The 12,882-nt window shown below is 49.4% G+C and overlaps 1 protein-coding gene across 5 annotated transcripts in view; it reads right to left on the bottom strand.

Moving 5' to 3' along the window:
- The window catches only part of DPP6 (dipeptidyl peptidase like 6), a 1,109,512-nt gene that overhangs the window by 90,311 nt on the left and 1,006,319 nt on the right, over window positions 1-12,882 (bottom strand). For all 5 annotated transcript variants that reach the window (XM_032245216.1, XM_032245218.1, XM_032245215.1 and 2 more), the window contains 3 exons: window positions 8,073-8,196; window positions 6,366-6,404; window positions 445-552 (listed from right to left, as the gene is read on the bottom strand). In XM_032245216.1, coding sequence (XP_032101107.1) covers window positions 445-552; window positions 6,366-6,404; window positions 8,073-8,196 — 271 coding nt within the window. The remainder of the gene's footprint in view (window positions 1-444; window positions 553-6,365; window positions 6,405-8,072; window positions 8,197-12,882) is intronic.

A 12,882-nucleotide genomic window follows, 5' to 3' on the forward strand; every position in this document is an offset into this window, starting at 1 on the left:
GCTGGAGCCCTGGGGGAGGCTGGAGCCCTGGGGGACGCTGGAGCCCTTGGGGAGGCTGAGTGCATGGAGCCACGCCTCGGGGGGAGTATGTCCGGGAGACCCCCAGCAGAGGGAGAAGGAAAGGGACCCCAGCACAGGTGGTCCTTGAATGTCCTCGGTCTTACACTGAACGGGGACCCCAGGGGCTCGGCTGACCTTGCCAGAAGTGTCTTTCACACTCTCGCACATGACCAGATAGAGCAAGGCTCCACCGGGCCTGATGGAAACCTCTGCACTCCCCAGCGCCATGCTCTGCCCTGCCTTTGGGAGTCACCTTCCAGTTTCTGAGTCCCAGGGGACCTCAGTGTCCTCAAAAAGGCAAGTGTGCCCAGCCCTAGAGGCTGTCACCCCATGGCCTCTAGCAGGCTAGTTTCTAGTTTAGTCCTGGAAAGCAGCAGGAGGTACCTGGGACGCAGACACCGTTATGTGATAGAATTTCCCTCGTCCCCCCTGGGGGATCGCTCTCACGAAGAAAAACTTTCGGCCATCCTTGGAGAACACGGGTTCTTCATTCTGTGGACAAAGGCAATGGGTGAAACCATGACTAAAACGTCATTTATTTTGAAGAGGTTGAATCGGGGTAAAACACACCCCCAGGTACATTTTCTGTGTGATTTCTCACAAGAGGAACAGTTGAAAGAATAAGTGTTTGGTGGGGCCAATACTTTCCTTGGGAATCATGAATCAACTGTTCTGTTTTCTAAAAGAAGAAGAAATGAGGAATTAAGATGCTACAGCCTCGGCAGTGGCAACTAAGAAGGCATCCCTCAGTCTATGCAGCGCAGAGACAAAGAACGGCTCTGTGTGCGCACCACGATCACCAGCGAGAACGGGAACTGTGCTCTTAAGACTCACAAGGGGGTGCTTCCCCCTCAAATGATTGCCCTTTGAAACCAGAGTGTATTGGGAGATTTCTCCAGTGGCATTTATTATAGGTCAGAGAAAAACATAATTCTGAACAGTCACAAACCAGATTTTACCTAAAAAAAAAATCTATTCTTTCAATCTTGTCTTTTCTTCTTATTTAGTACAACCGATCTCACACTGAATAGCTCATCAAGAAGGAAGAAAAAAAGAAAAGAAACATAAGGGCCAATGCTATGGGTTCAGCAGGTCCAGCACTTGCTTGGATCCACGGTCACCTTTCCCTGGAAACGGAATCAGCATTCCCAGTCTTCCCTGGGGGACAGGCTCCAGGCTGGATTCAGGGCAGGTGTCGCCACCGTCTCTGCCTGGTCCTCGGATGTGGGCAGCCAGCAGGGCTCAGCCTTCCACGAGCTCCCAGGGTGGCTGTCGCTTTGATGGACGAAAAGGGATTTTGCTACCGCAGTACCTTGGCCTCTCAGAAGCTCAAGTTTGAAAGTTTCCACCCATGAACACCAATTAGTTGGTTACAACATGTATTTTCTGACTCGAGGAGCTTCAGACCAATGCGGGGATGAGAACAAATGGTAAATAAACCCCAGCTGGCACCAGGAAAACTCATTTCCCCATAGTGAATGAACACATGCAGATATGATATGCCCAGAGAAATAAACTAGCATGTGATTAAAATGACATTTAATCTTCATGAATATTTGCAATAAAATGAAACCTTTAATCTGCAAACATTGATTTTTCTATTTGCAGTTGGAGGCATGGTATTTAAAAGCAGAGAAAGTGGAAAGACCAGCAGTTAATTTGGCTTTTAAAACGCACCTCTGTTTCCAGCTGCGGGGGAGGGGGCTATATTCCCTCACTTTTCTGGGGGAAATGGTTGCATGTTTGGCAGAGAAAAATACTCGAAATAAACGTAATAAATCATTAATTCTGGCCAGAAGCATTGTCTTCACAATGAGAAGGTCTGCACCATCGTGACGCCATCTCTACCTCGTCACGGAACACGGGGGGCCTTTGAGTCTCTCTGAGACCGATTTCTCACGTGGTAAATGTATTTTTAGTAACGAAGTGCCATGAGTGTTGACCAGTGGATTTTACCCTGGTTCCCTCTCTCATCTGATTTTGGGGAAAGTGTTCCCCGTGTCTCTGGATAACAGAATTTATCAAACACAGTGTCTGGTTCCCTCAACTCCAATCACAGCAGATCTGAGAAGGAGCCCTTTGGACTGATGAGAGCTTCTTCGTGAGCTATTTGTGGCATTTTTGCCAGTTTTTCCATGGTTCGGAGATAAGAATTTTGTCCAACCACCCCCCCTTCCAGCCCAAATTTTGAAATCATAAAACCAAAATTCCGATTAAAGAAGAAAGACAGTCAGAAATTGATCCACAGAAATTATCCTTCAACCAAAACAATAGGCTCCGTGGTTCTACGCCAAACGGACATGGTTCTGGCAGAGGACCCCTGTGGGTCGGCATCAGGACTGACTTTGCAGGGTCCAGGCAGCAGGGACGGGGTGTGCATGCAGCACAGGGCATTGCCTGTTTCTCTGGAATATTCCCAGAGGAGAGGGAACTTGGTGGAGCTCCACACATACATTTGCCTCTTCTTTTTGGCTCTTGGGGACTGTCTGTGGGTAACCATACTGTGGGTTCCAGGAAGGAGTTGGGAAGAGAAGAGAGGAAGATGGATGGCTCAGATGACACAACATGAGCAGGCTTGCTGCAGCTCACCTCTGTTCCTGCACTGGGTCCTCGGAAGCCTGGTAGACTTAAGCAGGCTGGGTCTCCCTGAGGTCTGCAGGACTTTGCAGATTCCTGTCTCTCCTGGGCCAGCTGGGGCAAGCTTCTGTGACCCACTGGAGACGGATGGGTAGAGGGCATGCGGCCTCAGTGTGTCTCCCTCACTCATGCCTGCAGCCCTCCCAGGAAAACCCTCTTAAGCTCTGTGTGAAGCAGGAGCCAAGGGCTTCAATGGCAGCAGGTGGCAGGTCCAGCCTCAGAAAGTTACGAAGTTGTTCTCCAGGTCTTCACGGTATCTTGAGGGATGCAGAAACACTACGGATTATTTTTGAAAAATAGGGTCCATGAATTCCTTTATGAAAAAAAAAATGTCATGAGAAACTGTTTGAAATTAAATCTTCCTGCAGACCACGGAGCTCTGATCTTCACAGGTACAGATGCACAACCTGTGGGGTCTTCAGATGCATCCTGGCCTCCGACTGCTGCCATGGGCAGGGTGCCCCTAACCCAGAGCCACAATCACAACTGCAGCTGATGGGCCGGCCTGACCCAGGGACTCCCTATCCCAGGAAAACACGCCTCTCACAGAAACTTACATTTCCAACTTAGGACGGCATTGCATATGTTTAAGCAGCCACTTTTAAAATTTAGCTGTGTGCTTAGTAAATGCTTTAAAGTTTACATTTTAAAACAGTAAAAATTATTTTAATTCATGCTACCATTTAAGCGTTGGCTGGATTTGGCCTGGAAGGATCTGCTTTTCCGAATCCCGTCCAGACTGTCTTACCCTGCACTTCGGTAGCTGTTCTCACACGGACGATGAAACACAGTCACCAATACAGAAAAGTCCTGCTGGTGACCTTGGCTCTATAGCCACTCTGCAGAGCTGATGAAGTGAGCACTGGAGGTCAGAACCACGGTCCCCCCGGGCCTCGGGGACCACGCACTCTGCTGTCCATCCAGAGAGCAGACCCATAGGTGGTCAGCCGGGAAGCCAGCTCCCCCCATGAGAATGCTTGAGGGGAAAAGGGGAACAGAGTGGGCACCTCCACCCTGCTTTACCACAGCTCACTGCCCACAACGAAGAATCACGCCAGGCTGCTCTTTTAAGCACGTCCCTCACCTCCTCCTATTCAAACCCAAAGTGGGCCTGGCAGAGGGCCACCTGCTCCGTGCCCACCACGCTTCTCCCGGCTCCCACTCCTGCCAATTTCAGAACACCTGCGCAATGTCTGAGGATCACCCTCGTGTCCCGCACCACGGACGTGATGTGAACGTCTCATCTCCCTGTCTAGGCTAAAACATCTTTGAGAGCTCATGCTCTAGCTCATTCATTAAAATTGAGGCAAAATTCCAATCACACGAAAGAAAACATGTTAATAAAAGTGAACAATTCAGTGGCATGGAGCCCATTCACAATGACGTGAGCTGCCACCTCTAGCTCGTTCCTAAACATTTCCACCACCCCACGATAAACCCCGTGTTCATTAAGCTGCTCTGCTCCATACGCCCCCTGCCCTGGTACACCACTGCTCAGCTTTCTGTTTCTATGAGTTTATTTATTCTGAATATTTTATATCAATGGAATTGCACAATAAGGTAGCCTTTTGTGCCTGTTCTTAGATGCTCTATTCACAACAGCCAAAAGATAGATGCAACCCAAATGTCCAACAAGAGACAAACTGTAATCTACTGGAATACTATTTCAGTTCTTCTTATGGCTGAATAATATCCCAGTATATGTACTATGTTATATACATATGTATATATGCATATAACACACACACGCATATATATGTATGATACTCCAGTATATATGCTACATATATATACTGGAAAATTATTCAGCCATAAGAAGGAATGGAATTCTGACACACACCACAATGTGCGCTCAGTGATAGCAGCCGACTCAGTTTTTGAATTCCCCAGTCTAGCATGGTGCCTGGCAAGATACATAAATATTGGTTGAACACATTATATAGATAACGGAATTTAAAAATGATCCTTTCATTGTAATCTCTCTGACAATTTGATGTGAGATGAACATCTTAATACTAGTTTTGATATGTATGCTTCAAGAACTTTGATATGTATGTATTCAAGAGCTTCACAGCATGCTAATGTTCGAGGGGTCAACAGGGAAGAAGCCTTCCCACTTCCCGATATCTTCTTGGCTTGGACTTGGCACCCACGTTGGGACGTGCAAAACAAGGTGGCCATGTGGAGCCATTCCTCTGAGTAAGATTGGCACAGTGCAGAAACGGGATACATTTTCGGAGTCGCCCATCCATTGACGAGGCCCTGACTCCTGAGAGAATCATGTTACTGACTTCACAGGCAGAAGCAGCAGCCCAGCAGCTGTGGTGCCAGAAATGTTCTTGGGAGCTACGGTGATAGTTTTGTTCAGCTCTGGTTGTTTTCCATAAACAGGATCCACCGTATTGATGAAGAAGCATATCTGCGTCTCCGCACCATAATTCATGAGACCCAAGCCTGCTTTGACTCTTCCCACAGTCTTCAAGACAATTTTCATTCCCGTAGGGAGGGTAAGGAGACAGGAAGCTTCCGAAGCATTTTCACACGCTCTTCCTGGTGTCAGAGCGTGGAACGAGACAAAAAGGCTCAAAGGGAGAAAATGCTGATACTTTTTGTGTAAATTTAATAAAAACAAGTCTCAGAATAATTTACCTAGGCTTCTGCTGATGTCTTTTGGTCTCAGGTTTCTAGAGTCTGCTTTATTTTCTGTTCCTTTATCCGAGTTAGGGATGAAGAATCCCCAGGAACGGTTTGCAGTTGTGTCCCTGAGGATGGTCTTATTGAATCACAGAGGAGGTGACTTCAAACGAGACACCAACAAAACCAGCCCTGGCAGGCCGGGCGCGGTGGCTCAAGCCTGTAATCCCAGCACTTTGGGAGGCCGAGGCGGGTGGATCACGAGGTCAAGAGATCGAGACCATCCTGGTCAACATGGTGAAACCCCGTCTCTACTAAAAATACAAAAAAATTAGCTGGGCATGGTGGTGCGTGCCTGTAATCCCAGCTACTCAGGAGGCTGAGGCAGGAGAATTGCCTGAACCCAGGAGGCGGAGGTTGCGGTGAGCCGAGATCGCGCCATTGCACTCCAGCCTGGGTAACATGAGTGAAACTCCGTCTTAAAAAAAAAAAAAAAACCAGCCCTGGCAATAAACAGGAGTATCCACCACTTTTCTACCTGTTGGAATTCACTTGGGGTGGCTGGCAAAACATTAGAGAAATATTAGGAAAAGTTACAGATTAGTCTCAGACCTTTTGGAATGCCAAAAGGCTTTACTGGGACACGCTGAAGGTGGCAGGTCCATTATGTTAGGGAAGAGACAGGGCTGATAAAATAGAAGATTATGTCAAGGGACCTTTCATAGACTCTTCATTTTCAATTCACCAAGATGCTGACATCTAACTGCAAGCTGAGGTGTCACCAAACAGTCTACGCTCTGAGGAGCTGTGATTTTCACACAACCCTCCCTGGAACTCAGATTCTCTGGGCGTTCTCTGGGCTGCCCGGGAGAAAGGGAAGCACCGTGAGCAGAGCCGACGGTGTTTCTGCCCGGGGAAGCCTGTGTGATTTACTCTGAGAAGCTGTCCTGCTGTTGTCCAAGCTCTGAGAGCCAGCCCTCGTCCTGGTGTGGGTCAGGTGTATGTGACAGGGGACCCGGGCGTGCAGCACTTACCTGTCTGTGCAGCCAGGCCTCACTTTCATCCTCGTGTTTCTGAAATGAAGTAAGAGCATTAGACAAGAGTTTTTCTTTTTTTTTTTTTTTTCCTGCATATATCGTGTCTGTGACCAACAGTGCAGAAAACAATTTGGCTTCACCTACACGGTCGCTGCACAAGCACAGCACGCTGCCACGGCAGCTCTGGGAGGAGAAAAGCACAGGCTCTCCTGTCTGGTGTGTGGCTTACAGCCAAACACAAGTGTACTCGAATGAGAAATGCCACTATTCCTAGCAACAAGGACAAACCCGTGGTGGGCAGGAACCCTCTGGAGGAAAATGGCTTGTGCGCCATGGGGTGGCCATCACTGCCTGGGCGCGTGTCCATCTAACCACGAACCTCAGGCCACAGAGTCAGGAGCGTGTGGACACTGTGTCCAGATCCCAGTCTGGACACACTGAGCAACACTCCTGGTGCCAGAAACCCTTTCAAAGGGGCTAAAGCATGAGGGAAAAGTAGGTCTCACAGCGCTCTGTGGAAAGGAGCAAACAAAAGAAAAACGAAACCCCAGACACCAAACTCTAGCTGCGCAGCACACACGTCACCTGGAGACTCCGTGGGCCTGGTGCTGGCGCAGGCTGGACCTCTGGCCCCTTGAGCAGGCCTCTGTCATGGGCTACAGCAGGAAGCAGCATCTGCTGCTGACACCCAAGGCTCAGGGGCACGGAGAGGCTGCAGATTACAAGCATTCCCAGCTGCCTGCCTTGAGTCTCTTGAGTCCCTGGTTCCTTCCTTCCCTTCAAGCAAGCTCATCAGAATAGCCTGGAATCCACCCCAGGTTAGATGGAAGGTCAGGCAAATGACTGCCCACCTCAGAAACGAATCACCAGGCTCAGGATCGCAGTGACAGCTGCCGTGTTAGGAGCCTCTCAAGTAAATATCTGTGCCAGCCTTGGCCCGTCTCAGCCAGGAGAGAGAAACTTGAGATTAAAAAGGAGTTTCTGAAAGTCCTGCCTGAATGTATTAGTCGGTTTTATTTGATTTTTACAAAACCTGCCACAAGGTGACTTGCTTCTGGGGGCCCTGACGGGGGAGTGGGGCGGGAGCCGTCTCATGGGGTGTGGGTGAGCGCCCTGGGGCACCTGCCTGCTCCCCCGGGGCGGCCTCTTAGACTTGATTTTTCCTTTGCTGACTCTTTGAGCATTTTAATGTCCTCTCCCCTACGTTTACCTCCACTCACTACACACCGGATCGGCCTGAGGCTCCTAGGAACATGGCTGGCCTCACCAGGACCTTCAGGGAACATGATGTCCCTCGGGGCTACCTGGCCTGGGTCGGGGAGTGACCAGGCCTGAAGCCTGCTGGGGAAGGCGGTCCTCGGGGTCCGGGGAAAGGCAGGGCCCCTCTTCTCCAGCATCAGGCAATGAGGGGGACGCTCACTTAGGTGACAGCGGTGAGCACGGGCAAAGGGAAGCTACACTCAGTGAACTGAGGGTGGCGTCCTGGTGCTGGCACTGGGTGACTCAGGCCACTCACAGATGGGTCCGGCCGGGTCTGCGGTGGCACCTGCATCAGTCACGCGGTGGCGGCCACGCCGGGGTCAGGACTCCGCGCCGCAGGCCCAAGGCTGAGCCGACTCTGGCGTCACCTTGGGCGCATCTGGCCATCTGTTCTTCACCCGTCCCATCCTCCCGCGCCCCTACCACCTCCCCCCAATCCCGTACCTTTGTGCAGACCCCCGTGGTGGCGTCGCAGAGGGTGAGGATGGACACATTCTGAGCGCGATTCAGCCAGGTCACGGCGACCTTGGTGCTGGTGGCCCACTTCACCATGGTGACATAGTACTCCCTGGAACCCAAACGCAGCGTGAGCAGCTGGGCAGGAGCCCCCCATGACAGAAGCCAGGGGACCCAGGGGCGGCCGACCCCAGCCCTGGACACGGGGTGGAGCCAGTGGTGACAGAGCCAGCCTGTGAGCTTCTGAAATCCAGTTTAACGATGTTGGGCCGCCTCGTCACCACCTCTGCGAAATAAGCCCTAAGGCACTCGGAGTTGCCTGTCACTGCGTGTGGCTGCCTGGGGGTAAGGGGCGGGGGCTGCTCCTTGGGTCTGGAGGTCACATCTCTCCAGCTGATAGCTTGACTTTCTCACGGCAGTCCCAGGCAAATGCACAACTAACTACACCTGTGGGCAGCAAGGGCTCAGGGGAGGCTGAACAGAGAAAGAACCCGAAAAGGGGCTGGAGGGAGACCCTGAAGAGTGGCCCAGGGTGAAAAGCATCCCGGCCTGGGCTGTGGAAAGCTCCATTCTCTAATTCCCTCCTCCCTGAAGACAAAATACCCAGAGACACTCTCTAGCTAATTGGGGAAATTGGTTCACGGCTCTGGGCTTCAGGTGAACGTGGTTTGATAACTTAGGGGTCCTGCACCTGATTCTGCCCAAATCTGAAAACACCACAGGTTCTGGGCCACTCTCTACTTAGCCCAAGGAGTATGGGGGCTTCTGGGAATTCATTCAGTCACCCAAAGCCCCTCCAAAACCAGATAAAAAATACAATTTTACATTTGAGAGGAAGAAGAAAGTGTTGAGAAAATTAATGTCCCAAAAAGACTATCCCCAGGTGAATCCCAGAATGTTTTAGAAACCAGCTAATTCGAGTTCCATCACTCACCCCTTCTCTATCTATAATGAGATCTACTGTTGAGAATGATTACTTTGTGGTCTTACAAGATCTTTTATCACTAAAGACAGCAGCACTTTCGCTAGACAATTCCTGGCAAGCCGGAGAGGGACTTCACTACACTTAATAATGATTTTAAACAGAAAAAGCTAAATAACCGGGTGCCTTGGCCTGTGCCTCAGTTAACCAGAAGATGACAGTGCCGCATCTCCCCCGCTCCCCACACCTACTTGTTAATCAACGTTCTTAATAACTTGACCCACAACAGGACCATGTAGCAAAGAGAGGAACAGTGGCAAGCAGGTGAGGGCCTGAGACAGGCGACCGCTGGTGCGTGGCCGGGAGGGGAGGACTGGAGCTGCCCCTGTGGTCTTGGGGAGTTCCTGAGGACACGGTGGTGAGGAGGTGCACACCGGGAACACAGGAGGAGGGGTGCTCAGCTGCAATCCAGCTCTCATGCCTTTCAACCTGCTCCATTTCTGTGAAGTTCGAAACATGGTGGTTTCTCTTCTCACCATCTGCTCCTCACGCCGGCCTGCCCTAGAGCCTGGCCTGCCTGTCAGGCAGGGACCTCCATGGCTGTCCATCCTGGCCCTGGCACTGAAAGGTAGCACATCTTGCCAGCAACATTCACCAAGATTCCTGATTTGCTGTTTCACGGCCCAAAGGCAGGGACAGGCATTTATAATGATGGGATGTGGTCATCTCCTGCATTATTTACAATCATAAGAAAAAAATGTATTTCACTTTTGTCCTTAAATATAATTCAAGGCCTGTGCCTAGCCCTTGCTTCACATGGAACATTTTTATTTTTTAATGATGTTGTAACTGGTCTTTGAATCCATGCTGGAGGATGCTGAAGAGAAGCCATGGGGACAGATGTGTGCTAAAGCCACATAGGGCCTGCGGCTGCAGATTCCACGTCCACATCGGGGCAGTGGCGAAGCCACAGGGTACCCTGCACTTAGTCCCTCAGCAAACACACTTCGTCTGTGTGCAATCAAGAAAGAAAAAGTGAGGTCTCCCGGAATGACTGTTCTCCGCCCATGCCCTTCATGCTGATTATGAAGAATGCCGCTTTTGTTTTCAATTGTTGGAAATATCCATTCATCCCATGCTTCTTTCTGCTTTTTATAGTGTTCTTCTGTACAAATAATCTTCATCTAGGCCAAATGTGACTACACACTATTCTCAGTTTTTCTCTTTCTTAATTTGGAAGTGAAATGTTATAAATGAAAATGAGATGGATGCAAACCTTCTCTTGCTGCCTCTGGAGCAAATCATGCTGGAAATGTCACTAGGCTGAGAACGACTGGATGGAGCGGGGGCTGGGTGTGCAGCATCAACAGCAGTGTCGTGGCCCATGGAGCCACAGGACTGCTCCTGCTTCAAGCTCTTGGCCACAAAACGTGGACACACAGTGGCAAGCCCACTTCATGGCTTTAGAAGGAGGCAAGGATGTGTTACTCTGGTGCGGTTTGTTATTTTCTAGAAGTAGCAACCACATTGCTTCTTTACTCAGAGCCTGATATGGTTTGGCTGTGTCCCCAGGCAAATCTCCCATGTCAAGGGCGGGGCCAGGTGGAGATAATTGAATCACGGTGGTGGCTTCCTACATGCTGCTCCCATGGTAGGGACTAAGTTCTCATGAGGTCTAACAAGCTCTCTTGCCTGCTGCCATGCAAGACACCCCTTTGCTCCTCCCTTGTCTTCCACCATGATTATGAGGCCTCCCCATGAACTGTGAGCCCATTAAACGTCTTTTCTTTCTAAATTACCCAGTCTCGGGTATGCCTTTATTTTATTTATTTATTTTTAGTTTTCGTTTTTTGAGACAGAGTCTCACTCTGTCCCCCAGGCTGAAGTGCAGTGGCACAATCTTGGCTCACTGCAACCTCCACCTCCTGGGTTCCAGCTATTCTCATGCCTCAGCCTCCCATGTGTGCCACCATGCCTGGATAATTTTTTTTTTTGAAGTTGATCTAATCTTTTTTTTTTTAATTGCGCTTTAGGTTCTGGGGTACATGTGCAGATCATGCAGAATTGCTGCATAGGTACACACATGGTAATGTGGTTTGCTGCCTGCATCCCCCTGTCACCTATATCTGGCATTTCTCCCCATGTTATCCCTTCCCACCTCCCTACCCACTGCTGTCCCTCCCCTGATCCCCCCAAAAGACCCCAGTGTGTGATGCTCCCCTCCCTGTCTTCATGTGTTCTCATTGTTCAACACCTGCCTATGAGTGAGAACATGCGGTGTTTGATTTTCTATTCTTGTGTCAGTTTGCTGAGAATGTTGGTTTTCAGATTCATCCATGTCCCTAGAAAGGACACAAACTCATCATTTTTTTATGGCTGCATAGTATTCCATGGTGTATATGTGCCACATTTTCCTTGTCCAGTCTATCATCGATGGGCATTTGGGTTGATTCCAGGTCTTTGCTATTGTAAACAGCGCTGCAATGAACATATGTGTGAATGTGATTTTTCTATCTTTAGTAGAGATGGGGTTTCACCACGTTGGCCAGGCTAGTCTCAAACTCCTGACCTCAAGTAATCTGCCAGCCTCGGCTTCCCAAAGTGCTGGGACTACAGGTGTGAGCCATTGCACCTGGCCTCGAGTATATGTTTATTAGCAGTGTGAGAACTGACGAATGCAGAGCCCCCTGTAAAATGCCCAATTACATGAAATGAGTGCTAGATCATCTCTTTGTTCCCTCCCTCTCTTCTCCATCCCTCCACTCCCATTCCCCCTCCCTCCCTCCCTCCCTTCCTTCCTTCTCTTAGTTTGTAATATGAAGCTAATATACTGAGGAAAAATATAACTGTAATAAAAATTAGGACAGTTAAATGTGGACCCCTTTGCCTCGTGGATCATCCCTGGGTTGAGGGGCAGAATGTGGCTCACCCCAGAGGCCTGACAAAGCCTTGGTTTTACAACTAATTTTATGTGGTGCTTGAACCCTCAGTTTCTTCATTTGTGTAATATGAATTTTTAAAGCATGGTGGTACGTTTAGAGATGTTATGGTGATGAAATACAATGAGAAATATTTTTTAAAACCCGAAACAATAAACACTATTAAGGGAATTTATAGACTATAAGATTTCTTCTTACATACATGCACAGATAAGGGCTCCATCTCTATGTAAGGAAGCTGCATTCTCACCTTCTGGGCAGTTCTATGCCTCTTCCAATCCTGTTGCCATGCATCAAAAAGCTCTTGGCCCCTTCTGCCAACTTGCCTTCAGAGCCTGATTCTGCCTCATGACCCACATAGTAACTTCTCATCTCTAGTCAACGTTTCCTAAGTCCACAAGTTCATCAGTGACTGGACCTGGTGTCAAATACATTTGTTTTTATTTTTTTTAGATGGAGTCTTGCTCTGTTGCCCAGGCTGGAGTGCAGTGGCACGATCTCAGCCCACTGCAACTTCCACCTCCTGGGTTCAAGCGACTCTCATGCCTGAGACTCCCAAATAGCTGGAATTACAGGTGCCCCCTACCATGCCCAGTAATTTTTAGTAGAGATGGGGTTTCACCATGTGGCTCAGGCTGATCTTGAACGCCTGACCTCAAGTGATTCGCCCAAAGTGCCGGGATTACAGGTGTGAGCCATTGTTCCTGGACCCAAATACATTTTAGTTATTTTCTAAAAATCCAGTTGGCTTACAAGGGGGAAGCATCACCACCAACAGGGCCATACGGAAGGTGTTCCAGCAGCGTTCTGGGGACAAGGTAGGTACCTCACGAGCAGGCAGAGCTTTGGACAAAAGGACATTCTTTTGCTCTATAAGGTTTGTAGTTAAACTCTTGCTGCTGGAAGGGGAAAGAAAACATTTACTTGCTCACTGACA

Source organism: Sapajus apella, unplaced genomic scaffold (genome assembly GCF_009761245.1).
Source record: "Sapajus apella isolate SASKATOON/1434 unplaced genomic scaffold, GSC_monkey_1.0 scaffold56, whole genome shotgun sequence".
NCBI lineage: Eukaryota > Metazoa > Chordata > Mammalia > Primates > Cebidae > Sapajus > Sapajus apella.